Here is a 26,593-nt window from a genome sequence, read left to right as displayed (position 1 = left end):
CAATGGGCTCGACTCCTGAATCCCCCTGGTGTGCGCGGTGCATGGGCCTGCATGCTGAGCCCCGGGAGGGAGCAGGGAAAAAGCAGAATTTCAGATAGAGATCAATAGCAGCGAAAGTAGCCCACATATTGAAAGCGATGTCTGGAGATTCTGTTTTGGCCATGCAACAGCCCTCGGCTGGTTGCACTCGAGACTCATTATTGCTCTGTTTGATCATGGCCGTTGTGTTTGGCCGGCAACATTTGAATTAATTGCCTGATGCGATAAATAATGTGGATCACATCAGAGGGTGCGAGACACATGCTGTCATTCAGCCAGATGATATTTACATTTTGTTGTGTCACACCTAACACTCCCACTCTCCCATTACTCAATGCTTCAGATGCACATTTTACATCTCATGTTGAGGGAATAATACATTTTATTTGGCAGCTTTGGTCATTTTTACAACACAACTTTACTGTGCAATAGTCTTACTATGTTTGTGAACAGCATGGTCAACAACATTGTTTCATATTTGAACGAGATGTGATCAGAGCTACACAGTCTAACGTTATGCCCAAGGCAAATTCATCGGCTTGCTAATAAGACAGGTAACCACAGTGTTTCCCAATGAGCTAGATTTTTCTGTGGTGAGGGCTGACAGAGTTGTTTTGACCAAAGAAGCTCAGAGAAAGGCCGTCTGCTCTGTGGGGAAAAGCTCATAACAATCCTTACTCCCGAGCACCGGACACGACAGATATATCAATTTACGACAAACACTTTAAGAGCTTACAAGCCAGGTATGATGAGTGCAGACAGCCCTACCTGCTAATTAGTGCTAATATAATTAATACTAATTCTTTCACTCACTGAATAAGCTGGAGCACAGACTTTCTGAACATTCTGTTAGTACAATAGTCTGCACAGCAAGACGTGTTATTTTTCCAAGGGCAGTAACAACAACATGGCAGGAGGTTAAGCTTACTGTCTTAATCAGCCGAGGTGAAACCTAGCGAACAGCTAGCAGCAACCCCCTGCCGAAGTGACCCCGCCCCTGATTATGCATAACCTTTAAGTTTATTATAATAAAAAGTCATATTATAATTCACCCACCGTGCTTTTGCCATGCACAGAGAAAGTATGGCGTAGTTGGCATTTTACATGGGGCCTGCTCATTTCTGGAGCTCGCCTCAAGTGGCCACAAGAGGAATTGCAGCTTTTTGCACTTCCCTATTGGTTGTATTTTTTCAGCTCCACAGGTTTCTGCTTGATTTCAACCAAAAACAAACAAACAAATAAAGAGTGGGGAAATGAGAGGAAACAATGTGACGGTTCTTTGTATTGTCCATGATGTTTTTCCATCTCAGTCCACCCTGGTGGAAGAGCTCTGCAGATAACAACGAGGGTCAGCGAGTCCACAAATTTGGTCTGGACTGGAATTCTCAGCAACTATTGGATGAATTTTTCATGAAACTTTGGTCCGTCGTGCACATAACTATAAATCTGTAAAAAGCTACATTAACTATAAACTACAGCCAGTTGTAGGCATGCAGCCAGCTCTCAGTCCTGAGGGCTTAGGTTGCAGGAATCACGGTCTGCTTTAGATTTTTGACATCATCTTGGTGCTAAAACAAAGCAGTTCAGCTGTAAAGCAAATAGTACTATATGATTGCTTCTCATACAATGCTGTGCTTGCAAAAAAAAAAGAGCATGAACCTCAGCATTGTCCTGAAGGGATACTTAGTCTCAGGACAGAGGTTGTGTCCTATCTATCAAATACAGATGCTGTTCTTGTCGGTCTGCTTCACTCAATATTTTCACTTATACTGTTAAAAACACTGCATGAGCATTCAGGGTGAGTGACAGAGGTCAAAAGGGGTCATACAGTCGCGTGTGTGTGCATAAATCATGGCGAGATGACGGCGAGATATCTGTGTAGTGTGTGTGCGGCACGTGAAGGGAGTCTGTATCCCAGGCGGTATTTTGGCTCATCGATGAGTGTGTTTGTGCGTAAACTTGCATGTCTGTGATATTTGGCGTGTGAAAGGAAGTGTGGGCTGAATGTGTTGACCTGGTTATCATGTTGTGCGGCGCCGGGGAGCGGAGGCAGGGTGATACAGGTTTGAGAATGCAAGGTGCCAATCGAGCTGTGAAAATGGGAATTGAGTAGGGAAATGGGAATAGCTCCCCGCTGGTTTGTAACCTTCGCAATGTTGTTTGCAGCATTCGTTGTAGGCATTCATCATTCATCCAATCAAAAAGAGCATGTCGCGCGCGCGTGTCCCCGTGGTTGCATTATGTGATAGGCAGCGTCTTCCCTCTACGTGTGCGTCTGTAATTGCGTATGTGGGGTAGTGTGTATTTATGACAGCATGTCACAGTCGTCTTCAAGCCCTGAGCCCTGGAACTGAATTGAATTAACCTAAATAAAGTCTAGTGTGTAGAGTACAGAGCACTTGAAAGGGAACAGCTGAAGGCTTGAGCTGAGGACTGTCTGAGTCTAAGACAGGAAGCAGGAGCACAGAAATGCTCAGCAACATTGCTCAGTAGCAAAAGAAACCCCAGATAAACGAAAGCTTGTGACAGTTTTTGAGCATTGGACACAATAGCTAATGTGCTACGCCCCTCCCCCGAGGCTTTCAGAGAGAGAGAGAGAGAGTTGGAACCAGTTCTGGGATCCTTGGCCGGCCTAGATAGCAGAGCAGCAGCGGTGGCAGCAGCAGCACCCATTAATGCGATTACAGCTTTTAGCGGGAGATTTTCAGGGCCAGTTTTCTTTTGAGGCGTCATTAGTTTGTCCTCTTTTCTTGTTCTCCACCGTCATGTCAGTGAACAAACACACACATTAACAGCCATGTGCAACAGACACCTAGATGCTGTAACTGGTTATATACGCAACAATAAAGCGACACATGCACTGGTGCGCACATAAACATGAATATATGAATACACAAGCGTGAATGCAGCTCATATTTTCCATAGCGCTTACAGACATGCAGGAAACGAGGCACAATTAGGCTTTATTTGCAGTGTGGTTGGCACTCTGCAGGACTCTGCTATGCAGTTTGAAAATCTTTTGATTAGCGATCCATGATGTGCATTATAATTCTGAGTCCTCTCTCATTATTCTTTGTAATTGAACCATGATTCCACAAAGTCCTCTCATTTAAAACCCACACTTCCTGCCCGTTTAGGGGTGCCACCGCCGTCATTTTTTGCCGATTTTCCATCCAGCGAGCTTAACATGTCTTAGACTTTGTGCGGCTATTTAACAGAGCTTGAGGTGCTTCTTAGCCGCTCGCTGCAGCGGCTTTAGTTTCATAAAGTCACCATTTATTAAACCTTACGGCTAGACCACAGCAGAGGCCTATTGAGATATTGAGGTCACCCCGCAGACGGAGGGAGAAAGAGATTGTCGGAGATAGAGGGAGGACACAAGCTGAGGTATCTGGTGTCATGCGGTGATTTGGCAGAGTGGAGATGGACAGAGCCAGGTGTCTTACTGGGCAGCCTCAGAATGCAATATTACTGCCAGCATAAAAGGTCTTTGGTTATCTTTGTTTGCAGTCCAAGCAGGTCCACGAAATGACTCCAAAGTGTTGCAAAGTTTCTGAATCACACCTCACAGATGCGAAGTCCGTATTTCCTCTTCAACTAATGGCTCTCAGGATGTGTCTGTTCTTGTGTGTGTTTGTGCTTCTGTAAGCATGTGCCTCTTTTCTCTGAGAGTGCCTGTCTGTGTGTGTGTGTGTGTGTGAGTGTGTGTATTGGTAGGCAGGATGAGCATCCCTTCTGTTACCGTTGCTGTCCCTTCATTTCACGCTCCGGCAGCTCCGCGTGAATCCTCTTCCCTTGGCTCATTATCAGTGCTGTTCAATGAACGCGCGCCGCACCAGAATGCAGGGTAAAACCAAATCATTATTCAAGTACGGGGGTCAGTGCAGACATTGTGATGCTTTTGTTTAGTATATTTATTACTTTCCCTTCAGAAATAAGTAAGCAGGATGCAATGCGCATCCCCGCCCCACCTGTTTGGTGAGCGAGTCTGACCTGAGATTGATGAACACCGGCGGAGCGTCTGGTGCCATTATTGGACGCTCATTGCTCTCCTCTCTGGTTTTTCTTGGCAGGGTCCAGCGTGCACGCAGCAGAATTCGGACACCTGCCGGACAACATTACAGTGTTGGAAGGAGAAAGCGTCACTTTGAGGTAACTCTTGATCCTACACCTGCACTTCCTAATTACATGAAAAACATGTTTGTGTTTCCTCCCCCACCTGTCACGCCGCTTTAATTGCCAATTCTCTGTCACATAACTTCAATTAGGCGTCCCACATTGCGGCATATTTTCCAGCTCTGTCTGTTTTATAGCTAATTAAATGCCTGTCAGATAACGATGCATCCTCCCGTCTGTTCACCATTTCCTTTTACATAGATAAAGCAATAACAAAGGTCAAAGGTCAGTTTGGTGGCTGCACAAACCTAAATCACCTACATTGAGTGATAAAGTCAGATTTCTCCCATTCCAGCAGAAAAAAAGCCAACTTGCCTTTCCCTCTCGTGTCGATGTGACCTGGCTTGGCAGAGAAGAAAAAAAAAAACCCATGTCAACATCACTTTGATCACCTGTAAGCCTACTCCTCTACAGACCTCTGAGCAAATTCCTCTTAAGTCCCTTTCTGTCCCTTGAAAGCAGAGCGGGCCTTCCACTAAAATCAAATATGTTATTCCGAAAGCCAAGAACAGCTCTGTCAATATTTGTTAACAACAAGTCTCTCTTAAAGTTGGAAATCAAAGAAGCAGAATGTTGATCTATAATGTTATCAAGACGCGTCGCCTGGAGCTGCTGTATTGATGCCGGGGAGAAGTCAAATCTGTGGAATATATTTGGGTGTTTTTACACTCGAAACTCTGAGTTGAATGCAGAAAATTCTGCACTTTCAATGTCCCCTTTGCAGGTTGGTGTCATGGAAGCTGTACATTAGTGTTAAATTATGAGAGAAAAAGGGGAGAGAAGCAGAGACGCAGCAGGAAGCAGAGGAGACAGAAAATAAAATCGAGCTAACTAGCTAGCTAACCTGAGCTAAGAATGTTAAAGACCCTCTCTGGTGAAAATCAAGTGTTTAACCTTGTAAACATCTCCATGTGGTGTTTCTCATGAGCTACAAGACATATCAGGGACAACATAAGCAGTCATCTCCATGGCTGGGCCTGTCTGCTTTTAAACTGCAGTGTACCAAGGACAGGCTGAACAACACGTTTTCAGGTTGGCAGGTTTGAGACGTCACAAACCTAAGGAGACAATCCCGTTAATGGACAGGGTGACGCTGTAGCATGCGCTTCGACGATGCCAGCTGTAACCGTCATCGTAATTTTTGCAAACTCACTACTGACTACTAACTTTAACGTTACTGCTACTAATTACTACATTTCAAGCTAGCTAAGTTTCAACAAGTTGCGACGATGTTTTGTTTTCGGCTGTGATTTTACAAAAGGAGAAACGTAGCACATAGTGGGCGGGGACTATGCAGATTGGGGAATTTTTAATGGGGGAGAAGGAGGAGATGCATTGAGAGGATTTTTACAAGGTAATTAAACGTATTGCAGAAAAAAGACAATTTATTATTTCAAGCAGAGCATTTTATATGTCTTAAAACATGACTGGAGCTGCTCTTTAGGATACAAATGTGCAGTCAGGTAAGCTCAGGTGAATAATTAAGTCCATATCGACAGCCACACATTAAACCGAAGATTTCATCAGACAGCATTATAGCGCGGTTATCAGCTGACATTATAGCAAATGTTAAAGCAAGCTAAGTAGCATCTAAGAATTGCTAGCCAGCTGCCACAAAGATCCAATATGGTACTTTTATAGTTAAACAAGCTTACAATTATGCTGTTACCAACAAAATTGAATAAAATATAGTTAAATATTTAGATTCAATTGTCGTAAAATCCTGTCCAGCATCTTAACCCAGCACTTGAGTTTCTGGTTATAAAAATAATGCCTTCCTGGACTTAATGATGCACAGAACATTAAGACTTTTCCCATGTTCGTGCTGATCCCCTTCACGCCTTTAAACCAGCCTTTATATCTGCTACAATCAAACACTAACACTACTTTTTGTCTACAGGTTCAACCGAAGGCTAATTATTCCCTCTGAGTTTGATTTCTTGGAAAACTTTTACAGCCCCAAAGAGTTAACGTTATCCAGCAAAAAAAAACACAAGGACGAGATCAAAGTCTTAAAAACTAAAGCTGTCTTTTTTGTGGCAGACATGTGTTTTCCAGCTTCGCTCCCCTGTGAACCATCTCACGACCCCTCAGGCTTGTGTAACTTGCAGCCCCATGGGGCACCCCAACCCCACAGCAGGTTTGAAAGCGCTGCTTTACTTGCAGAAACTCCCGATATTATTCTAGAAGTTTGATTTCACAGCGTATTGCATATGGCTTCATCAGCAGAGATGTGATGGGATACGTTGTTATCAGATGTGTGTGAGTTGAGTCTGCACTGGACGGCCAGATAGCTGACAAACAAAAGACTGAAGAGCTTTTTAAATAAACTCCATTTTCATGTAAAATCACTTCTGCCCGAGTGGCAAAAAGACTTTTTTTGAGAGAGCGCTGGTGTTTTAGCTTTGATGCGGGCCATTAAGACGAGCCACATTTGATGCTATTATGGTGCTCATTTCCTCTGGGCGCGCAGTCCTGTGGCAGCATCGTGAGTGGAGAAGTGATTAATTTTAAAAATAGATTAGTAGGGTGTTTGTATACAGATAATACATTTTGATGAGGGGATTTTTTTTGTCTCTTCAGTTAAACCCACCAGCCACAAGCCAAATCTTAATCAAAATAATGTTTGCTTTTCCGTTTCCTTTAATTTCTAAGAGTGTGGTTTCAGCGGTTTGGCCCTGAGGTCAATGTGTCAGCTTGAATTACAGCCGCAGACCACCAGGCTCACCTGCACTGTATCTGTTATGCATGGTGGTATCGCTGCCTCCGACTTGGCAGGTGATCTAAGATTTACCTCAACAGTGAAATGTATCCAGGTCATATCAATTAAACATGAGGACTACAGAGGCATGTCCTCGCAGCTGGTTGAAGCTGGGTAAGGACATCTAGTGGCCAAGACGAGAACTGACGTCACAACTTCAGGCCATGGTTCCTGTTTGAAGCACGCTACGACCTTTTAGAATTATCTATTTACTGCCATGCCATTTTATAGAATAATAAACAATATCTGTTCTTTTTATTTATTAATAATAACTTCCATAGTGATAATAAAGCCAGCTTCAGGTGAATGCATCTTGGACTTCTTTTATCTTGCAAAGTAAAACAGCTGCTCAGGGAACAATGGTATGATGACTCCTGTTTGTTTGCAAGCTTTTCTACAACTGATCTCAGCTGACCTATTTAGCTCCACCTGTGAAACGGGAGTGACGCATTTGTTCCGTGTTCCCCGGGAGGTTACAGGCAGATGCCAAAAAAAGGAAAATACACACAATAAATGAGTGGAAGGACATAATGAGTGCAGTTGTGTACTTATTGTGCAGAGCTGAAGGGGTCCCACGATAGTTTTGATTAGTAGAGAAGGATGTGAATGAAACTGTGGGCTTCATTTCCAACTAACTGAATAGCTATGGGAGATTTCAGGCCGACATGTTAGACGGGGCTTCCCACCATCATTAAAACACCAAGAGGGAGCATGCTGGGGAGACTAGTGTTCAATTTCTTTAATACACTTTCCAACGGAAGATGCATTGAAGCTCTTCTGTTGACCCATGGGTCCTCAACTCTACTTCGCGATTAATGTTTCAAATGATACGTCATCTATTTGTGTATGTGTAGCAATACACCGACCAATATGGGATTTTTAACCGATACTGATACCAATTATAGAGGAGAAAAGTCACAGATTACCAATATCGGGGCAGATAGACCTTTTCTTTTTGGATTTTGCACCAATATGACCTTTATGGTAGGAAAAAATGTCGCTCTGTGCCTTTGGAGGACGCTATCCGCTTCTCCAATGGGCCCTGGAAAACCTCACGACGTAAAACGTGTCATCTGGAGGCCAGGGAGCTCGCTAAACTACACTTCCTCAATCTAGGACACCCGCCTCCGATGTCATGTCTCGTTCAAAATCGCCAGGTTTGAAATGTAGGCTGCAGACCAGAAGATTTTTTAGACGATCCACTGGTATATTCAAGTCGTATTTCAGATACTGTACCACTCTGAGTAGTATTTCACTCCAGTGTCTCTCGTTCCTTTCAGAGGGAGGGGAGCAATGCACGCTGGGTGTTGTAGGAATGTAGAATGGGCAAAACCACGAGCTGCTTGTACAACTTTCTCCACAGCTATGGCGCCAATTTCAAATATTATTGCTTCTGTCGATTATAGAGAACACCAGCTTTGTTTGACAGTGACTTTTTCAGGTTCGAACTGCTCCTTTATGTTCCACTGTTCTAACTTAGTCACTCACATGGGTGTATAAGAAGGTCTTGACGTGTATCCACTAACAAATGTCCAGAATGAAGATGACTTTGGGTCAATGATAAATCCAATATTGATGTGGTTAACTTCGATCAAGGTTCACGTTACGTGCTTAGGAGCTTACGGTTAAGTTAGAGCTTACAGGTTTACGGTTATATCGTCCGGTAAGAACCGTGTGTTCCCTCCACCTGTGCCCATTTAACTTCCTATTCCCTGTGACTTATAAACACCTGACCCTGTCATGTGGCCAATTATCCCAGCAATATACATACCCTAGTGGTCAAAGTGTATCAGTCCATCAATATTTACACAAAACATTAGAGACAACAAGTGTCAGTATTGATATATCTGTAATATCAGCTCAATAATATCAGCCATCAGATATGTTGGTCAGGCTTTAGCACTGATATCAAACTCCTCAGCAGCTTTAAACGTAGCTTCAAACAGACCTCTCACCTGTTGATCACTCTCTGTCCCCTCACAGATGTCGGATCGACGAGGAGGTCACCCACAAGGCCTGGCTGAACCGCTCGAACATCCTGTTCACGGGGACAGACAAGTGGTCGCTGGACAAGCGTGTCACGCTGGCCAACAGCAACAACAGCGACTTCTCCATCCACATCGACAACGTGCAAGTAACGGACGAGGGGCCCTATACCTGCACCTTCCAGGCTAACAACAAGCCCCGCATCGCCCATGTCTACCTCATCGTCCAAGGTCAGCAGCTGACTCAAACAGAATGGGAGTCTGCTAGAAGTAACTTTAAGTGTTTACAGTATCCAGTATAGGGGCTGGCTCATTTCGCTGATACATCCAGAGTCTGCAGATTTGGTTTCCACTGCGGCTGCAAAATAAGTGTGTGTGCACGAATGGTGCTGGAAGCAGCCGGATAAAAACATCCACTGAAAGGCTTAATTATGCATTTCGTCATTCACCCAAGTGTGGAGCTGTCTATTAGGTGTGATTGAGGTTTGACATCAGAGGAAGCGATTTTCTTTGGATCATTTTGATCGTCCTTTTTTGATGAATTATGCTTAAATGCATGCTTAACTACATGATAGACAAATTAGTAGCTGATGTTTGAGCATTTAAGGTTGGTATTTATGCTTAAATCAAAATGTATTTACTTGATTATGTCTTTAAAGCTCAGTTGGCCTCTTTATGTGTGTGGCGGCAGTAAAGCAAACCCACTGCAGGTGACGAATAACCACAGAATCAGCTGCAGCGTGTTTGTTATTTACACGTGGTGAGTTAAAGTTATTTGTCTCAACAAACAAAAGTGAGGCACGTCAGATGGATGAGGATGCGTGTGGACGAGATGAGGTACACACGGGGGCTGTCCAACGGCACGACTAAATAACTGACAGTGCAGGACCATGACTGGGTCTCAGTCATCGAGTCAGCCGCTAAGTGAGTGAGAGTCTGCCTGATCCTGAGTGACACCATCTATTGGTGCCCACAAGATGGATCTAAGACCTTTTCCCCCTGCATCTGTCACTTTCTATGCATATTTTTGGACCGTGCGTAGTGCAGATTGCAGTCATGCATCACCAGCAGAATGAAACCGAAAACTTTTAACAGGATATATTGGGAACATTCTGCTCGAGAGGGAAGCACGACGCCTGGCTCGCAGCTCACAGGTGGCAGAGACAATGTCAGCAGCTTACTAACAGAGTTTTCACATCGCACTGCAGCCAAACAAACACTCTTGTCTGCAGGGTCCAACGCTTGGCACGGATTGACCGTATATACCTAATTCCAAGCCGCCTGCAATTTCAGCCCTAGCTTGATATCACACAAAATAATTACACCCTCAAGTCAGTAAATCAAGCAGGAGCAGCTTCAGCGCCACTCCAATCTGTGCCTTATCGCTGCAAGTATTCAACTCCACAAGATAGAGAAAAATAGGATCCTCTGTGTGTGTCCCGCAAAAAAAAAAGCAATCTCAGGGCCAAGCTCATTAAAAACAATGATAATGGGCCATTTAAATTCAAGGGTCATCTTGTTATCAAACTAAATACATGCATAGTGCTCAAACGCTTTGTGAGTTTTTGGGCAAAACAGAATTCAGGGTTGCTCGTTCGCTTTAAAGTAGAAGTAAAAAATCCCGGCTCCCGCTTCCACACGTCCTTCTGGTTTTTTTAAGATCAAATTAGATTAGATGTCAGGAGAAGGAGATTTAAATGCCCATTTGCAGCCATTTAGAATTCAGTGCATTCTAAGTAGACGGTCAAGCATATTGCTGCACAGCTCAGTAAGCACTCGGGCACAGATCATTAATCAGCTGATTGCCTGTCTGTCTTAGGCGCAGGGATTTGCATCATACTTTAAACACCTTAACAGGCTGTAAGGCCATACCTCATCCATAATTTATGATATCAAAAGGGGATTTTGAGGTCATATTTTAATAGCGTGTTCTTGTTGTTTTTCAGTGCCGGCCAGAATCGTCAACATCTCGAAAAACGTGTCGGTGAACGAGGGAGAGAATGTAAACCTCTACTGTCTGGCAGTGGGTCGGCCTGAGCCCACCGTCACCTGGAAGGACCAGAAATGTAAGCCACCCTCGCCTTGTTTGCTTGTCCTCAGATCCACATCTCTTGTTCACAGCTTCACCTTTATCTCTCCTGTCTTCACATTCATCCCCAACCCTGTTTAGTCTTTTATTTCTTCCCCTCCATCCTGGCGGCTTATCAGCATTCAGCTCGTGTCGACGTCTTTATCCCCCATTCCTGTGTCATCATTCTTAAACCCAGCTGTTTAGTCTGTCCCCATCTTAAATTCATAGTCTCGCATATTTTCCCTACATCCCAATGTTGTGTCCCAAATAACCACACATTATACATAATTATCCCCACCGCGCCACCTGTAATCATCAGCATCTGTCTTCATCCACCCTGTCAACCTGCATCACGATGCCAACTGACGCTAACAGCCGCTTTTGGCATTAAATCAGCTATTTTTAGCTTCCACTTGTGGGTGGAATCAGAACTGGTTCAGGGTGGTCAGAAAGCACGGCATGATGGATGCAGTCAAATCCATTTAGTTTGATCAGCACCGCATTTATTCCCTATCTGTTCCCATTTTTGTCCCACTTATGTCCAGAGTCGGGCAAATAATCATCGTGTGCCCTCTAGAGATTGTATGGCTTTAGGTTTTATTAGAACTGTAATGGTATTGCTTTTTTATTGGCACACAGAAATACTGAGTCTACCACTCTGCCATGTCTCTATATTCCTAAGTGTATTATACTACAATAAATATTGGCTTTCAAGCTGCAGGAGACTCGTTTCTTTTGACTTATGTAGCTTTCTCGTGCAATGTTTGTTGTTCCTGTTGGTTCGGCTTGTTGTGCTCCTGAGGGGGAAAACAACATGCAACGATCAGTGTGCATGACACAACATTTCACAGATGTGCACGTTGTTTAATTTTCAGTGACAGATAAGCCTTTTTTCATGAACTGTACGGAAGAAGTGGATGTACTCATCGTGATAGCACTCGCTGGTTTGTGCAATGATTTTTTGAGGCTATGAGTTCAGAATTATGGTCGTCGCCATCTTGGTTCTTTGAAGCCTCGAGGTTGGAGCTGGGGGAGGAGTGAGGAGAAGCAAAACTGTTACTTATTTAAAGCTGCAGTAGGTAAGATGGAGAAGAGAGCGGACTTTGCTTCAAAATTTGAAAGATTACAACCTCCAAATCCCTCCCCCTCTCTCTCCGTGGCGCTAAGTCCTGCCTCCAAAGCCCTCCCCGCAGAGGAGGCTATCATGCGCGCGCAGGCTAGTAACCACAGCAACTGCAGGAGCCAGATGTACACTATGTAAAAACGTGAAATGACAACAACCACAGCCGTTGTATTACACCACCAACACTATCGAAGCAGATACACGTCAATCCAGCGGCAAAAGCACCAGCACTTAGTTTGCTAACAGAGAGTGTGGATAAAACAGCACCAACTAAGCAGAAACTCACTGATGTTGAGAACATTTAGCCGTGAGAGCACAGGCACACATAACTATCAGAAGAAAGTCTTTAACGGTAACACTGCCTGGGCACTTCACAAACATATTTTCAGCCACACCGCCATAAAACAACGCTGAACAATAGCCGCATTGAGAACAAGCTAACGTTAGCCCGACTGCAACACCAAAGTAACACAACGTCAATGTGAAACAAATACATCAGAAATGAAGCTGGGGTAATTACCTGTCAAGCAGAACTGTCTACCTCAGCATCACTTTATGATCCTTTCAGGTCCCGTAGCTCTCGCCACCTCGGAAATGCCGCTCCAATGTTTACTCTCGTTTAATTTCTGTCTCGGTCCAACTCTTTCTTTTTCGCTTGCTTTTCATTTCTCTTCTTCTGTTTATCGGTCTTTGTAGTGTAAGCCTTGTAGGTAATAGAGGGATGGTCAGTTTGTTCATTCCTGGTGGTTGTTTTTAAGCCTTTGTGGACGCAAACTGGCTGACGCTGCGCACACTGAAGAAATTGAGTTGACCGTGTGAGCATGTGCAGAGTAGACTGCTCAGCTCTGATTGGTTGTGTGTTTGGGGAACGTTGGATTCTTACAAATGCTATTAGGAGCAGTAGGAGGAACATGATTTTTATTTACAGATTATCTCTCTCATGTACTACTGCATGTTGAAAGTGACAGTTTGAGCAAATATGACAAAAAGTTAGTTTTAATAATGTTACCTTCTACAACTTTAAGTGTTTCAGTCGATGCTGAAGGCTCCACCTCCTTGTAGCCAACTACAATCCATAGCTTGTACAACAGTGTTAATTATGGCAGCTATTTTAGACTTAGTCTTCAGAGGAAAATTCGTATTAGTTTTAGTCACATTTTAGTCATTTTTACCCTTTAGAGTTTTAATTTAGAGTCTAATTTTAGTCGATGAAATCTCAAAACATTTTAGTCTTTATTTTTAGTCCTTTCCTGAGAAAATATGACCCCCCATCCAGTCTCCCTCTTCTTGATTTTATCTGTTTGCTTCAGGTAAAAGTAACACTTTAAACAGTCTGACTGAAGCAGAAAGCCTGAGTAAAAACAGAAAGTTCACAACCACCTTCGTGATACCCGTTATCCAGTTACAGCTTGTATTTTGTGGGGGTAAATATGCATTTTGAATGTCTGACAGCCAATTTAGTCCCGTCTCATCTCGTAAACGAAAACAAAACATACATGTTGTCAAAGTTTTTATCATCAACGATCAATTTTTTTCTCATCAAAGTCTCGTCTTCGTCACGGAAAAAAGGTAATTGACAAAAATTTTTCATCATTATTTTCGTTAATGAAATTAACCCTGCTGTATAAGTAATACCGCACAAGCTAACAAGTCGGGTCAGGCGAGTGCAGACACGGATACCTGCTAACAAGTGCTAACATGTAAATGAGCGCAAACTTCTTGAACCGTCTGTTGGTATAATAAATGGCACAGCAAGTCATGTTATTTGTCTGAAATGAGGCTAAATTCTCCAAAATGCACCAACAACACAAACATAGCTCAGAGTTCAGTGACTGGAATTAGCTGCCACCTGTTATTTGCAGAGACCCGGCTGCTAACTGAGCTTAACTTAAAGCCTGTAATATAACTGAAGTGAGTGAGAGTGAGTTATACAAAAATCACTCCCGAAAAAAACTTTTTTTTGGACCTGGATGCAAACACGTTTGATCGTGCTTTAAAGTTGGGGATTTTAACAGTGGCCATTATGGGGATTAACTCGTTTTTGGGGCGAGCCTCAAGTGGACATTCAAGGAACTGCAGTTTTTGGCACTTCTGTGTTTGCTTCATATTCCAGTCCTGGATGCTGCTGCTTGCTTAGTATGTATTGTTCTGTATTGTTTAACATGATGCTTTGAAAGATCAGCAGACTGTGTGGTTTGATTATGACTGATTTCATAAGGAGATAAAACAGGAAGCCATTTTTATTTGAGACTTTTCAGCGTATTAAAGGTCAGATAATGGACCTAAAGAGGTCGGCGTTGCATCAGTGTCACCAGAATCCACGTTAAAGCATTTTTATGACACACCAGAATTAGCTGAGTCGTAGCTTTACTTCAGCAGCAACAACACAGATCAACTGCAGCACGGAGACAGCAATATTAAATAGGTCAGTGTGAACAACTACTCAACATGATGTAATCATGCTGTTAGGCCAATAAATGCACACAGCCTATACTGTTCCACTGTAGTATCAGACAGCTCAGAGGTCTGCTCCTTTTGTTTGTCCCTGTGCATGCATTGTCCTTTTTTCTGCACAGTTTTAGGTCGTGATCCTGCACAGTACAGTACCTCAGGCGGGGACAGGCAGGAGGGGAGACAAGGAATGCATGCATGAACACACACCTGCAGCAAACACACACCTCTCATCACGAACTGTGCAGTTGTCCCCACTTGCAAGCCCACAGCGTTTCTCCTGTGTCAGCAGTAATCCTCCCTCTAACCGCCCCCGCTATCTGCCACCACCTCCCCCCTATAACCCCTTAGCTTGCAGAGAGAGAGAGAGAGAGAGAGAGAGAGAGAGAGAGAGAGAGATAGGGGCTGCATTGCTATTCCGTGGGAGTCTCTGCAACCAAGCCATCAGTTGCAGGAGACCAGGGGTGGTGGGGAAAGAGGGGGGGATGGACGAGCCCAAAGAAACAGCAAGAAGCTGCCAGCCATCTGTCCCCATTACTCAGAGACTGCGTAAAGAAACAGGGAGGGGAAGAGTGTACACGGAAAATGTGTGTGTGCGAGGAGTTGCATGACATGGAGACCTGCCAAAAGTCGAAGACCCCATTGCATCGTGTCCATACGGTTTCCAGAGTCCTTCCTCAAAAACAGATAGTGATGCTGCTCTGCACTGTTGTCTGCAGACGCCGCCTCCTTCATCTTCACCAAAGCAGATAGAAGATACAATCTGTCGCAGCCATTCACGTTCACCGGCATCCATCAGCTGACCCGCTCAGAGACATACAGGCGTTCTGTCTCATTCAGTTTAATACGTCAGCGCATCAGGGCCTTATCGTCTGACATGCCATCCGTTAAAACACACGCGGGCTTTGCATGAATGGATGGGTACTTGTGGAGCTGGGTAAAAGGAGGAGGAGGAATGTGCTTTTCACCAAGACGTCGGGGGTTTGGTGATAAGAATATAGTGGACACGTCTGAGAAAGCAATTTGGTGTTTGTGAAACTAGTGTGTGTTCATTGGATCCAAAGGTTCACCTCGACAACAGAGCAGGCAGGTTGGGAATAGTTGGCTGCCAGTTTGGGCAAATGCATCCATACCGCTGGAAATCAGGCAAAACCAGAAATAGGCAGGAACCATGAACAGGTTAGAAGCGTGCGCGTGTGAAGCTGAGCGTGTGTGCGTGTATACTGTGTGTAATAGGAGGTTTTCATGATTTTGTTGTGTGAATAAGATGATTGCAGAAGCAGAAGAAAGGCTGAAGGAGTCCGGGCAACAGGTGGCCAGAGAGTACTCCGCTCTGTACACAGCTCTTTAATAATAAAGACGGTTCTTACAAAAATGATATGTGCTTATGTTAAAGGTTAAGGCTGGCTCAGTCTAGTCTGTGCTCCTTTCAAAAGAACAAAACCAACAGCGCGCGCATGTCCGTCTCTCCAACTTCTTTACCTTTCATCTCCGCCATTTATTCATACTGCAGACATGAAACTCGGAAACTGGTCTCAGATATACAGTTTAATTTAGAAGGCCACATATTGTCTTATAACAGCCAGACTTTGCAGTGGGAAGCAGGTGTAGCTCAGACAGGAGCAAATATTGGATTTGTCTGGAACTAATTTCAGTCGTGGATGAAGAAACATTAGTGATTATTTACAGCAGCAGGACTGTGGTTGTTGTGTTGATATAAAATAAACCACATAGGCCATGATGATGAAGGAACATGACTCCAGTGTGTTTTTTAAATCGTTTTTGGACAACGATGGAGTTCTATAGAATAGACAGATCAGATACTGTTTGTTACGCTTGAGCTACAGGACCACCTCCTTACTGCTTTCATGGGATGTGGTGACAACAACAAAGTATAATATTGAACCAGTGCAGGTTTTAGCAAGTTTTACCCGGGGTGGCAAAAGGGTGGCATGAGGTTTCAGCTGGTGGGGCAGAGGTTATTAGAATATCAGACACTTCATTTCCTGCATTGTGGTCATTCTTTATGCATGTTAATTACATTGAGACAAAATAAAATCAACTTTTATGTTGAACAATTGCTGCTGATAGATTCAGCGCTGTCGCTGGCCACCGGCCCTGACCCACGAATTTGGCTTGCTACAGCCGGTAACTGAAGGTGCAGACAACCGGACCTGCCGCCCGCTCTCTCCTGGCGAAGTAGTCTAACTGCAGGAAGTGGCGGACGGATTGCGTGCGGGGGGAATGCGCTAGAGTGCAAATTTCAAACTCGAACAGGTCATTACAGTTTGAGTTTAAAGGCCACTTTTTACCTATACAAAGTGACAGCCCTAGCTTGAGCATGATTCCCGAGCAAAGCTAACAGGTTGAGAGCTGTAGCTAGGCTAGGAGCAGACTATGGACAGTCAAACATTGCTGTTGTAGATCAACGCTAACGTTGATTGTTGTGAGGGTGGCGGCTGCAATGACGATCATTAGTCATGCATATCTGTGACGAAGCGTTAGCAACAATCATGTTAGTTTTGCTTAAAAGAGTGGGATATTGTGAATAGGAGACGTTGTAGCAGCTTGGACCTGGAAACAGTTTAATGCATTGATGTGGGTTCACCACTTAATAACCGGATAGCGCCATTGTGTGGGTCATAGACTGTATAAAAAGATGGACGACATGACAGCTCCCTAAAAGTGAAGCCACAACATTTTGGGTGCCCCCTGCTGACTGGCTGCAGTATAGGTCATAAAGCCCGCCTCCTCCATGTTAACAGATGGGACATGAGTCAAACTATAAAATCTAAATACACGTCAAATAAATGTTTGTCAAACATGGTTTCTGTCATTATAGTCAGTTCTTATCATGCTGATTTACGTCAATTTTTCTGACAAGTTTATTTTTAATAAGTTATTTGATGCTGTAAAAAAGGATGATTGACAGCTCTGTTGACAAATACGGCTCCTGCACCCGATCAGTTCTGGATTAGCAGAGTGGAGGACTTTTTTATAGGGTGGCAGCTTCCAAAAGTCCAGTATTAGTCTTGTTCTAATGACAAGGCAAAACATATCTGAGGAAATAAAGTGAAACAAACGGGTTCAGGAATAATTCTGCTGCTCTGTGGTTAAATCCTGGTGTTGCTTCAGTTAGCGCGACCAACACACACATCAGTCCTTTACTCGTCTGCTTTAACAGTCTGTCAGCCTGTCAGCTCTGCTCAGTTTTAACCCGACATCTGACCTCTCTGCCTTGACGGTCGTTTTTGTAATGAGAATGGATAAGAGGAGCCGAGAAATCAAGTGTCCTGATGATCTAGTCGAGCTCAAAGTGCTGCCGGGGAAATAGAGCAGCAGTTTCACTGTAGGGCAGGCCAGAACCCCTGATCCTTCCCCCCCCTCTACACTTTCATTCACACACCTCCCTCTCTTCTCAGGTGCAATCCAACTATCTCTGGTGGTCAGGAGTCAGGCTCCTTCAAAAGCCATAAGTGGTTGATGGAGCTGTATTTTACAGGCCATTGTAGGAGTGCCAGGGGCCAGCTCCAGTCAGATATGATCTCCCAGCAAAGAGGAGCGACGTGTGCGAAGCTGGGCCAGAAATCTCAGGGGATGGAGCGAGGCGGGAGGAAAAAAAAGGGAGAGTGAAAGGGATGTCATATTACATCACAAGCAGGTGCTGGGGATGAAAAGTTCATGAAAGAAGCAGCCACGTCAAAAAACTGACTTGACATCCCTCCGTTTCCTTCTTCCTGTTGCTGTTTCTCTCTTTCTCCTCTATCGTTAAATCTCTGTATCTCTTCCCCGTCTCTTTCTTAGTGTCTCTTGCAAATTACCACTCTCTCTGTGAGCTTTCTGGCGCTCAATTGCTCTCATTTTTTATTTTCTTTGTCCTTTTTTATTCCTTGGAAGTCGTCTCTAACAGCCTTGTGTGTAATTTCTCCAGTGCTACTTGTCTGATTCTATCTTTTTCTCCCCCTTTTTACTCCTCTATACCGCCACAGCTCCCCTCCTCTGGCTACGTTAGGTTTTTCTGCCTGCTTGACAGAGATGTCACAAGAGAGCTGTATTTATTAGGCTAATGGAAAGAGTGAATAACGCTGCACCCACCCCACCTCATCACCCGGCGCCTGCCTGCCTGCCTGCCTGCCTGCCTGCCTGCCTGCACTCACTCGGGTGGCACAAGCAGAAGCAGCCATCAGCGGCGTTGTCGCTTGCCGCTCAGCTTCTACTGCGGCAGCTGCAAATAATCGTCTCCAGCTCAGTAGCCGCACTAATAATCCTCCAGTATAATCTTCAATTAGAACCGCCGCTCTAATCTCTGACAGGAATAATCACGGCGTTTAGTGTCTTTTTTTGTGTGCGTTTGCATCGGCGTTGTGCTCAGGAGCTGTTTGTGTGTTTGCACGAGGAAGTAAAGGTCCACTGATTGACAGAGCTTGTGTGTATGTTTGGGGGGGGCTTTGAAAGGGAAAAGTGAGCGGCAATTTAAGAGCTGGATTCCCTTGTTAGTGGTGAGATTATATATTATGTCGTGTTCCACAGTCTGACTTCTTTAATGGGGTAAAAAGGGGAAGAAAAAAAAGAGGCCTAATGGTTTCTGAGGCTGTGAGACAGCTGGCGGCTAAGGCTCGCAGAGAGGAGGAGGGGGAGGAGCGGGGGGGACACTCACGCTCATTCTTCTCCTCTCGCCGCTCTCTTTCTCTTTCTGCCACCGTCGAGCCAATAACACCCCCAACATCCATTCCCTCACATGAAGGAGCAATAACTTGTAGCCCGTCCCTTTCCTCGACTCTCGCCTCTGAAGAGAGTCTGTGGCAGTCTGTCGCCCGAGGAGAAGAGAGCGAAAGTGTGAGACTTGCTAATTTGGTTTTCAGGGGAACTTGGGAGTTCGTCAGCATCAAATAACAGCCAAATATTTCTTCTCACTACGTAATGTAGTGAAATAGCCGTCGCCCCCTGCTGTGTCCACTGCTTGGAAGCAGAGCTTACAATTTCCCCTGACAGTATTAAAGTAAAGGCGTCTCTGCTGTCGAATCATGTTTACTGACTTTGCATTCATGAAAATGTTCACATACTGACCCATTATTTACCACACGGCTGGATCATGAGACAAATATGACTGAAATGTGGTCATAAATAGAGTCCAAATCGTGCAAAATACAGCAGCAAGTAAAAAAATAATTTATTGTACATTATACATTTTATCCTTGGCGTTTGTTTTATTTATGGTTGTTTTTTTTGGCCTTTATTGACGGGGATAGGACAGTGGATAGTGTCGGAGACAGGGGAAGAGAGAGTAGGGACGACAGGCAGCAAAGGGCCGAGGATGGGAGTCGAACTCTGGGCGTCTGTAGCCTCCGAATATGGGAGACAATTTAACCGCTGAGCTAAACCGGCGCACCTTTTTTATCTATAATTTTTAATCAACCATTCTTTTAAGTTGATCCATTTTTATTCCATATGTCCCCCTGTTTAATTTATCGATATTGTGTATATTTTGAACACTTTGTAACACTGGTTTGAATGTATTATCCCAGCAGCAGGAGCCGAATGGTGGATTATGGAAGGTTAGGATTTGTCCAGTAGAAGTGAGATGTAGAGGGTTCATAGCACGATCGGCTCTCTCATTACTGAGAGAACTGGGAGTCTGTGGACAGGCAGTAAAGGAGATGTCAGACGAAGCAGTTAGAACAAGTCAGTGGATTTGGATGAGGAGAGATAATGCCAGTTGGGGGCCAAAACAAAGTGATGCTTCTTCTATGCCGTTCCTTTTTCGTATATATAACGGTGGCATCAGGAATAGTTGCATTTTCTACATCAGGATTTGACAGCACGAAGTTCTGTGTTTGGGTGTGATGAGAGCTAGGAGGGGGGTGGTTGAGCCTCCCCCGAGGTGTCGTAGGCCGAACTTGACGAAACATCGGTGCAGTGAGGCGCCCCCTTAATAACCCTGCTGATGTGCTGGCTCTCGCTGCCCATCTAACTACTTAGTTTGAGTTGTGGGGGCTGTTAGGAGCCGTGTGGTAGTGTGGGTAGTATCGGCTTTGTCAATACCTGGCTTTCGCATGAACAGAGCCTGGGTGTGTTGAAGTTGGCAATGCTGCTTGGGTTGCGGTGACCTCTAAGGGTCATGTGGTAGGTTAATTCTAAGCATTGGGATGAGGGCACAAAGGGAGGGGTTTCTTAAGTGAGTGCTTATCCTTATCATTAGGGCACAAGTGTCTTATGTTTCATTCAAAGTCAAAACAAGTAATCTTGAAGATCTCAGTTTCGTTCTCTTTGGCGGCACCTTTGGCGATAAACAGTAATTGCAGGAGCACACTTCCCAGATATCCAGACAGTGTCGCATGTGTGACGTCCACGGTTGGCTCCGGTTGTAACTCTTGATTTTCGGTCGCTTTCCTTTTTAGACTGTTTGCCTTCATCTGAGCGTCGAGTTTGTTTCTTTTTCTTTGGATTTTCACTTATTGTTGAAGTTGTATCTGTAGTCATCCATCTTTTCTTTGTTTGTTCAGCCATAGTAGATTACTGTTTACTCGCAACACTTGCAGAGACCAGAAAATTAGTGATTTTTTTCCTCGAATGTCGTCACAGATGTAATACTGCGAATGCAAAGGCTTTCATCAGTGGGCCACAGGCTCAATCACCATTGTGTTACCTCATTCGGCGATAGATAGTGACTTAACAGACATTTCTTTACATGAAAATCTTCAAGATTATTACTTTATTTTCTTGCTGTTTTCTACTGTGTGAATTTATACTTTCAAGTATCAAATTGTATTTAGAAACAAACACAAAAAGAGGTTTTAAGTTGTCTCTGATATAAAACAGTTCATTGCTGTTACGCTTCTGGATGACAGGCAGTGTGAGTGAGACAAAAAAAAGGATTCAAAACCAGGTTGATGATTTACCAGTTGAGGTGTTGATTTATTCAGGCCATCCAGACAAGCAAAAAAAATCATTATCAATCAAATGTCAAACATCATCATTAAGTGTCCTCTGTAGAGACAAAGGAAATGGAGGTTATTCAAACAGGCTCTCCTCATAGCCCTCACCTCCAAACTGACACACATCCATCCAACAGTTGATTTCACACACCTTTTATACTTTGCTTTTAGGCCAATCACAGGTGACCTCTGTAATCAGTGCCATCTTGACCACAGGTGAACTTAATCTCACCTCTCCAGGAGTTGATTACACTTAAGCATAAGTGAACAAAGGAAAAATACTGAACTCAAAGCACAAGCGGCCATTTTAAAGGACTAAATAATGAAAACACCCCTTTTTATCATAAATTCAAACAGAAAATAAAAGAAATCATGAAGTTTAATTCACGCATATTTAACAATTATTATGAACAATTATGTTTGAGAGGAACGTACACCTTCCTCTTAACCAAAACAAATCATTTTGCGGGTTTGCACACTTTATAACAATTGCATTAAACTTTGATGTGTGTGTGTGTTCTTGACAATAGTCTTATTTACACTATGATATGGATTTCCTCTCTATCATCCAGCCCTATTTGTCATTGTAATGTAGAAATTGGGCAAAATACTTCATAAATATGCTCATCATGTGTTCTGCATGATCTATGCATTGATTCCTCCCTCGTACTCTTAAATCCTCTCAGCTCTGAGTTGTAATTCCGCCTGCAGCCGTATCTCAAGTCTTAAATCAGCAGGCTGTGCCACCTTGCATTAGATTTACAGCGACCTTTGACCTCTGTTTTATGTCCGTAGATGGGCTGGTGAGTGAGGGGGAGTTCCTAGACATCACAGAGATCAAGAGGCAGCAGGCCGAGGACTACGAATGCATCACCAACAACGGAGTGGCTCCGCCTGATCAGCGCAAGGTCAAGGTCACGGTCAACTGTAAGTACCCGACTCTGCGCTACACAACAGCCCAGAGGTGATCACTCAGCCTCCCATGCTGTAGCACAATGGTGTATTAATAATGTATGTAAATACATTAAATGCATTATTATGTATGAATTCATACATCTTAATGCTGCTCTCCAGGGTTTTTTTAACCTTGCTTGTAACTTCCTGTTGACCTAACTTGACCTCTCCCTGAAGGCAGATGTGAACTAATTGCTGTTTTCCCCTCGTCCCTCCCTTGTTTCCCTCACCAGACCCTCCCATGATCACGGACATGAAGAACATGCCGGCCCATTTGGGTAAAACAGCCATCTTGCGTTGTGAAGCCATGGCGGTGCCACCAGCTGTCTTCGAGTGGTACAGAGACGACCACAGGTGAGACCAGCAAAGAGTTCAGAGCTGATGATGACCTCTCTAGTCCAGTGAAAGCATGTTTCTCTCTCTGTTGCTCTCTTTGCCGTGTTTTGACACCCAAAATGAAGCTTTTTGAGAGATGCCGTGGAGAGTGGAAAAACACTGCCTTTGTGTTTTAGTGTTGAAATGATGTCCTCGCCTGCTTTCGGGCTGTAGATGTAAGGGGAAGACTTTCATCATAATCAGGGACGCTCCTTCAAAGTTTTGGATATGAGTCATCATTTATAAACACCCAAAGTGAACTCACATTTTTCAGTCAAATCCCTCCACTTTTGTTTTTTTTTAAATGCAATATATTGCAAGAGTATTGCTGGAGCCTGGGCATGAAAGGCTGTAAACACTGTGTCTTACAATGCCTCCTCAGTGTTCACTGTTCACAAGCAGCCAAAATATCCCCAAAGTCTCCTCCCCTCCAAAACAAACAGACCCATAAATTAAAACCTGTAAAAACAATCAAATACAGCAGTTTCTAAATCAGTGTTTCTCCCACGCTCTGTGCTGGTGAAGGGGAATCAGGAGGTCCTGTAAACTGAGCTGCTGCTGGCCTGTTTGTAGGTTCACAGCTTGTTTTAATGTAAGAAGTTCTTCATGTTCATGATGAACAAGTTTTTAACTGGAACCAAAAAAAAAGGACCTGGTAATCAAAACCAAAAGCAACACTGAATGAAGCAGTTTGGGGTGGTGTCTCCAGACGCTCTCTGGTGGGGCTTCAGGTGCTGCATGTCCAGCTGACGTACAAATGATTGCACATACAGATGGATGACGCATCTGCATCTGCTCTCATCATACAACATTGAAACCAAAATAGCCCCCGTGACAAACGCTGCCATCTTGAGCTGGTGATGTCGATTGGAGCCAGAGCCGCCAGAGATCGGCGAGTGGAGCCGCCGTAGCCACTTCCGCTAACCGGAACAGGCGCCAAAAACAGCAGCAAGGATCCCGCACGTCGGCGTGTTTAACAGCAGAACAGCTTCTTGTGTTGGTCTGAAGCAGACGTTCGCAGATATGGAAACTTCAATGACTGTAGTGATTGTTTTAGTTACGACTCATCTCGCCGTTCCTCCTCTACTCTGCTAATCAGGAACAGATCGGCTGCAGGAGCCGTATTTGTCAACAGGGCTGTCAATCATCATTTTTACAGCATCAAATAAGTAATCAAAAATAAACTTGTCCGAAAAATGAGCAGTTGGACGTAAATCAGCATGATAAGAACTAACTATAATGACAGAAACCATGTTTGAGAAATTTTTATTTGACTCATCATTGTCCCATCTGTTAACATGGAGGAGGCGGGCTTTATGAGCTGTACTGCAGCCAGTCAGCAGGGGGCGATAGAGAGGGTTTGGCTTCACTTTTAGGGAGCTGTCAAGTCGTCCATCTTTTTATGCAGTCTACGTGGCGTACACTTTAGCAAACTAGCTAGCTAAAGTACTTCTTCTGGTTAAATGCTAAAGTTAGAAACAGTGGTGACCAAGCATCTTACAGATAAAACACGAGGCTCATGATGGCTGATGCAGGAGTTCGATGTTGCGCTGAACTTGGTATTGAACGGCCAAATGCAAACCAGCAGACATAACTCTGAGTCCGTTGCAGCACTTATTCTAATCTAGTGTTAATGAGAGGTTGTTAAACTGTGAGTTCAGCAGTATTAAAGCACAGCGTTACAGCAGGTTATCGCAGAGAGAAGGAGGGAACAGAGCAGAGGCTTAACCCACTCAGACTTGGCAAAAAAACACTCTATTTTTCCCTTTTCTCCAACAATCATTTAAGACAAACCAAAGAGGGATGAAAAAACGATTACCCGTTTGACATTCAGAGACAAAAACAATGTGAAGAAGCTAATCATTTCACACATAAACAGCATTTTCACACATTCCGCCGGCTAACTGTGGATGCAGACTCAGCCACCTAACCTTTTACATTAGTGTACGTCTCGGATAATTGTGTATGTTTCTTCCACCTCGGGAGACATATTATCTTGTTGGAAAGCTATTTGTTCTCTATTACCTTCACATAATCTGTCCTTCCAAGTTTGTAAAAGGTCCCAGAGAGCGTCGGGGAGTCAGGGTGATTTGGCATCAGGCAAAGCAAGACGCAGAAGTACTTAGACAAGCTTTTGCTAGCCAGAGTGAGCTGTTAATAGAGTATAATGGGCCCCAGCAGGAGGCCTCTGTTATTTATGGACTGTTAGATTTCACTATTAGTACAAGGTGAGATAGAGCCGGTGTGAGGAGGGGTGGTGGGTGGGGGCTGCGTTGCATAGATGTCTCTGGAGAGATGGAGAAAAAAAAATGCCTTTCATGCCGGCAGAGTCACTAGGTGTGATGTTATGTTGTGTTAACTCTCTTTTCTGTCACACTCTCTTTTTTCTTCCATCCTTCGCTTTCTGCTCCCCCAACGCTACCACCCAGGCCGGTAGAGAGTGACAACACCCTGAGGATCAAAAACGAGAAGACGCGCTCGCTGCTGCTGTTCACCAATGTGACAGAAAAACACTTTGGCAACTACACCTGCTTCGCCTCAAACCGTCTGGGGGCTTCCAACGCCAGCATGCTGCTGTTTCGTAAGTTACCACACATAAAAAAAACACATGCAGGTGCGAACACGGTGTACACGAGCACGGAAACACGAGCTTTTCGAATGCACAAGTACGCTCACTTTTATCTCGTGTGGCTATCAATCAACGTGCAGGAGCTTGAACAGGCTTGACACACTACCAGAAAACGATACTTCTCTCTCTTCTCCAGTCTCATTTTTCGCCCTGCACACACAGCGCAGCACTTTCTCAGCCCTCTCCTCCCTCCTACTCCCCATTTTCGTTATTCTCCGCCCCATTAAAGCTTTGCTTGCCTATATTACCACCTCTCTCTCTCTCCCTCTCTCTCTCCCGCTCATTCACACTCTCACCCTCTATACACACTCCCGCATGCACACACACAGACTGTCGCTCAGCTCGGTCCCGTTACGCAAGAAGTTGTCATTTCACTCCAAGCCCAATTCACATTAACCGTCCCCAATGAGCGATTTCCTACCCTTCCATTTCCCTCCCTCCTCTCCCTCCCCCCCTCCACTGCATTCAGCATTACCATCTTAAGTGAGTCCTTCATCTATCCCCCTTTCTTCTTTCATTCCTTTACCCATTATCTCGGCCAGTCTCCCTTCAATGACTCACTCCCCCGTCAGACCCATACATCTTCCCGCTCTCTTTTTCCACCACCGCTGCCACTTCTGTCAGCCTATCTCTCCATCATCTGTCCTTCTGCCTCCTCTTTCCTCCCTAATCTCCTCTTGCCATCATTAGAACACAACAAACCCCCTCCTGTTCTGGACCGGGCACGGAAAATCGGACCATAATCGGATACTTTTGTGGCATTTCTATTCATATGCCGTCCCTCGCTGCCATTGAATCCACTGACTGTGTTCCCCGGCTTTTGAACCGCTTTGTTCGCCCTTTTAAAGGTGCCACGTGAAGCATTTTAGCTACAACAACCCTCTATCACGTCAAAATTGGCACATTATTGTAATTACCTTCAACCGATGAGCCCATTACTGAGACCATTGGCAGCCTGTGCTAGCTGCCACATTACACTGTCACATTAAAAGCCACAAGGTTTTATTTTGAAAATCTAGTACACTGCATGAGGACACCAAACAGGAAGAAGGAAGGTTTTACTGCAATTGTCCTTTCAATGTTGAAGTGATTTC

At 44.3% G+C, this 26,593-nt stretch overlaps 1 protein-coding gene across 1 annotated transcript in view; it reads left to right on the top strand.

Moving 5' to 3' along the window:
* The window catches only part of iglon5 (IgLON family member 5), a 125,519-nt gene that overhangs the window by 90,012 nt on the left and 8,914 nt on the right, over window positions 1-26,593 (top strand). Inside the window, exons 2-7 of the mRNA XM_069655679.1 lie at window positions 4,113-4,191; window positions 8,960-9,192; window positions 10,908-11,027; window positions 22,337-22,468; window positions 22,729-22,849; window positions 25,300-25,451. Coding sequence (XP_069511780.1) covers window positions 4,113-4,191; window positions 8,960-9,192; window positions 10,908-11,027; window positions 22,337-22,468; window positions 22,729-22,849; window positions 25,300-25,451 — 837 coding nt within the window. The remainder of the gene's footprint in view (window positions 1-4,112; window positions 4,192-8,959; window positions 9,193-10,907; window positions 11,028-22,336; window positions 22,469-22,728; window positions 22,850-25,299; window positions 25,452-26,593) is intronic.

Source organism: Semicossyphus pulcher, unplaced genomic scaffold (assembly GCF_022749685.1).
Source record: "Semicossyphus pulcher isolate SPU_LCO1_2020_fin unplaced genomic scaffold, fSemPul1.0.p SCAF_9, whole genome shotgun sequence".
Taxonomy (NCBI): domain Eukaryota; kingdom Metazoa; phylum Chordata; class Actinopteri; order Labriformes; family Labridae; genus Semicossyphus; species Semicossyphus pulcher.
Note: the sequence above shows the minus strand (reverse complement) of the source record. Positions and strands in the feature narration are given on the sequence as shown.